The sequence below is a fragment of the Gossypium hirsutum genome, chromosome D08 (assembly GCF_007990345.1).
Source record: "Gossypium hirsutum isolate 1008001.06 chromosome D08, Gossypium_hirsutum_v2.1, whole genome shotgun sequence".
NCBI classification, from domain to species: domain Eukaryota; kingdom Viridiplantae; phylum Streptophyta; class Magnoliopsida; order Malvales; family Malvaceae; genus Gossypium; species Gossypium hirsutum.
The window spans coordinates 25,139,977-25,143,107 of NC_053444.1; the positions used below are offsets into that span (position 1 = coordinate 25,139,977).

At 34.9% G+C, this 3,131-nt stretch overlaps 1 protein-coding gene across 1 annotated transcript; it reads right to left on the reverse strand.

The window, feature by feature from the left end:
- Positions 1 to 583: 583 nt before the first annotated feature.
- LOC107918054 (protein RGF1 INDUCIBLE TRANSCRIPTION FACTOR 1) lies at positions 584 to 1,985 on the reverse strand. Its single transcript, XM_016847558.2, has 4 exons — positions 1,868 to 1,985; positions 1,519 to 1,764; positions 1,300 to 1,440; positions 584 to 1,203 (listed from the first exon to the last, which is right to left on the reverse strand). The coding sequence occupies exons 1-4, from the start codon at positions 1,877 to 1,879 to the stop codon at positions 835 to 837; spliced, it is 768 nt and encodes a 255-aa protein (XP_016703047.2). The 5' UTR covers positions 1,880 to 1,985; the 3' UTR covers positions 584 to 834.
- Between the last annotated feature and the right edge of the window lie 1,146 nt (positions 1,986 to 3,131).

Consider the following 3,131-nt stretch of genomic DNA (forward strand, 5'->3'; position numbering starts at 1 on the left):
AATTGCCAAGCATATCTTTAGTAGATCACTTTCCTTATTTGCCAAGCTCAGGAGATGGGCTTTTAGTTCCTCCAGGCAATGGACCAGTCCAGTTGGGCCAAATGACCTCCCTCAAATGCGATGGATCGTACGAATCCGTCATGGTTGTGAGATCCCATGCGCAACCCATGACACTAGTAGCCTGATAACTAGTTTTTGAGAGTGGTAGGGTTTTTGACTGGTCAAAAAACTAAATTTCTCTCCGTCCACTAGGAAATTGTGTGAAGAAAATCTCAAAGACTTTTAATCTTCCATTCCATTCTCTCATGACACTTGAACAATTTCTTACAACATCCTTCATCACACATGAGACCTTGAGAGGGTCGATATTGAGATTTATTTATAAGACTATTTCCCATGCATCCATCCATCCTTCAATCATCTTTCGTTAGCCTTAATTAGAAGCTAGCTACCTCTTCACAGGCTTAATAATATAACAATATAGTTCTCCAATTCATTAATAAATAAATATAGGAAAACGTTAATCAATAAAAAATCTTCAACCAATGCAGATAATCACACGGATTTAGTAAACCTATAAATATAAATAATGGTATAGTTACGAGAAAAAGAAGAAATTGTACCAACACTTAACTTGGAACTGGGAATCACGTGATACCATTAATTAAGACAAAACCCCCCGACCAAGTGACTAAATTAATTTGAAAAGAGAGACAGACAGAGCCTTATATCATTTTGAAACTAATGATTCAGTCCAAAATTAAAAAAGTAGACCAAAAAATTTGTAATTTGAACTCTTTAGGGTTATGATTATTTTCTAAGTTTTTGTTTTTGCTAACATAGAGGAGATCTCTGGGGAATGCCTTTTCTTCTACTCATGCTTGTAGCCATGTCCTCATCAGACACCTTGGAAGCTGATCTCCCGCACAAATACAGCCCACTTCTCTTCTTCCTCACAATCTGGTGCTGACCAGAATTGTATGCCATTGCCATTGCCATTGCCATTGCCATGCTGGTGTTGTCTGACCCTGACGACAAGCTTTGTGGCTCATTGCTATCCACTACTGTCGAATGTGGTGTCTCGTTTGTCATCTCATCCTCTCCCATGTCTTGTGGAATCAGAAAGTCAGGGCTGAGTGTCAAGGTATTGCATGTCCTTAAGAATGGTGTGAGGTCTTTGTAGTGTTTTACCACAAAATCCACCTGATAATTAATAATTCAGTTCTAAAAGGTTAAACCTCATTTCATTGCATGCTGCTGCTGATCAGTATTAACATTAGGTTAGATTAGAGTATATACCTTGCAGTTCAGAGAGCAATGGATAAAAGGGTCTTGAAGACTTCTGTCACAAGAAGTACAGTAGTTTCCAGCGCCTTTGAATTGCCTGTTTTGAGGCCTCTTCTTGATGAACACCACTTTAGCACTGTTAATAGTATATGCCTAACCCAATTCAAGTCATAATCATCAGTTACCAACTCTGAGCTGAAAGGCAAACTCTGAGTGAAATAATGAACTAACCTGAACATTAGAGCAATCGATAAGCTTCTGAACATCTTCCAATCTGACAACATCATGATAGACGTAGCGACGAACCTGCAGAAGCCTGTGAAAGCGATGTGAGGGTATGCAATGAGGGCAGATACTGATGCAACAATCCAAGCAGCACACGTTCTTTTCATTCTTCTTTGCTGTCTCATGGTAACAACACCCCACGAAGAATTTTTGTGTGTACAGTGCTTCTAACCATGCAGGCTTTTCAATTCCCTAACCCACCAACATCAAAAACAATCAATATCCAATTCAACCGCAAAAGCCAATAACAATTTTGATAGACAAAAAATAAAAGAAAAGAAAAGAAAAGACAAACCATGATCACCATAAAACAACAGATTCTTCTCCTTGTGCAGTAGTGTTTATCAAGACAGTGGGTCTGACAGGAGAGAGAGAGAGTGAGAGAGAGAGAGAGGGGGGGTGATGGTGATGGTGATGAGAGTATTTATGGAGGTTCACAAGGAAGAGAAAGAGGTATATATTAATTCCTTGAAATACACTACATTTTGTCCATAGGTGGGATTATAGTTAGTTTAAATTTTGCTATTAATCTTTTCTGAACTTGATATTATAATTTGGTGATTTTTAATTTATATTTTTTAAATATTAAAATTTTAGTCACAATCAAAGTGTAATTAATAAATTTATTAAGTTAAATTTTTATATTTTTAAATATGATATTATAAATTTATTATCACATGTGTAATGTCATGGTAGCTTGTTAGGTTCATATATTATTCATAAAAAAGTTAATTAATGAATTTAACTGCAATAGTTTAGTAGTTTTATGAAGACTAAAATCTCAAAATTTAAAAATGTATAAAGACTAGGAAAGATCTAATCAGAGAATATGAATTAAGTCTGTAACTTTATACATTATACATGACTAATAATATGATTTAATCAAAGAATTTTAATTGATACTATTTAAAGAAATTTAATTGATACTATTCAAAGTATAATGTATAATAACAATATTTGACATTACAATAATATATGGGCTAATGAGGGGAAATCGGGAAATGGAGAAGGGAGATAAATAAGTAAAGATAGGAGGAGAACGTGGGTTGTGTTTCCATGTCTCCCATAATACACCACCCCTTTTCAACTAATTTTTTTTGGGGTTATATGACCTTGGCTTAAGAGCTCCCTTATTTCTCTACTAAACTAAATTAAAATATGCACCTCTTGATTTTGGTCATTTGATTATACTCTCTGATTGGTGTAAAGAGTTGGCTCTTTTGCTGCCAACAATTCATGAAATTAAACAAAAACATAAATTAATATATAAGTAGAAATTAGAACTCCAAAAAAACACTTACCACCGACTAGGATTGATTTATCAAGCGATGAGCTTGAGCATCATATCAGAAAAGCAACTTGTAAGAATATACAGGTGGCGTGACCAGCTAGTTAAAAAAAAACCCCACAATTTAAAAAAATATATTAACAGTACTAATAGCACACCTTGTTCTTGGAAACATGACATATATAAATGTTGTTTTTGCTTAACACATTCTCTCAAATTTGCTATGAACCATGGGCATGACTTGAAAGGTAAGTAAATAGTGCAGGCGATG

What these genes read in the sequence shown, in the direction of transcription:
- LOC107918054 (XM_016847558.2), bottom strand. An exon ending in TCGATTGCTCTAATGTTCAG is followed by an intron (nt 1,441 to 1,518) that starts GTTAGTTCATTA and finishes GAATTGGGTTAG; the next exon opens with GCATATACTATTAACAGTGC. An exon ending in ATTGCTCTCTGAACTGCAAG is followed by an intron (nt 1,204 to 1,299) that starts GTATATACTCTA and finishes ATTAATTATCAG; the next exon opens with GTGGATTTTGTGGTAAAACA.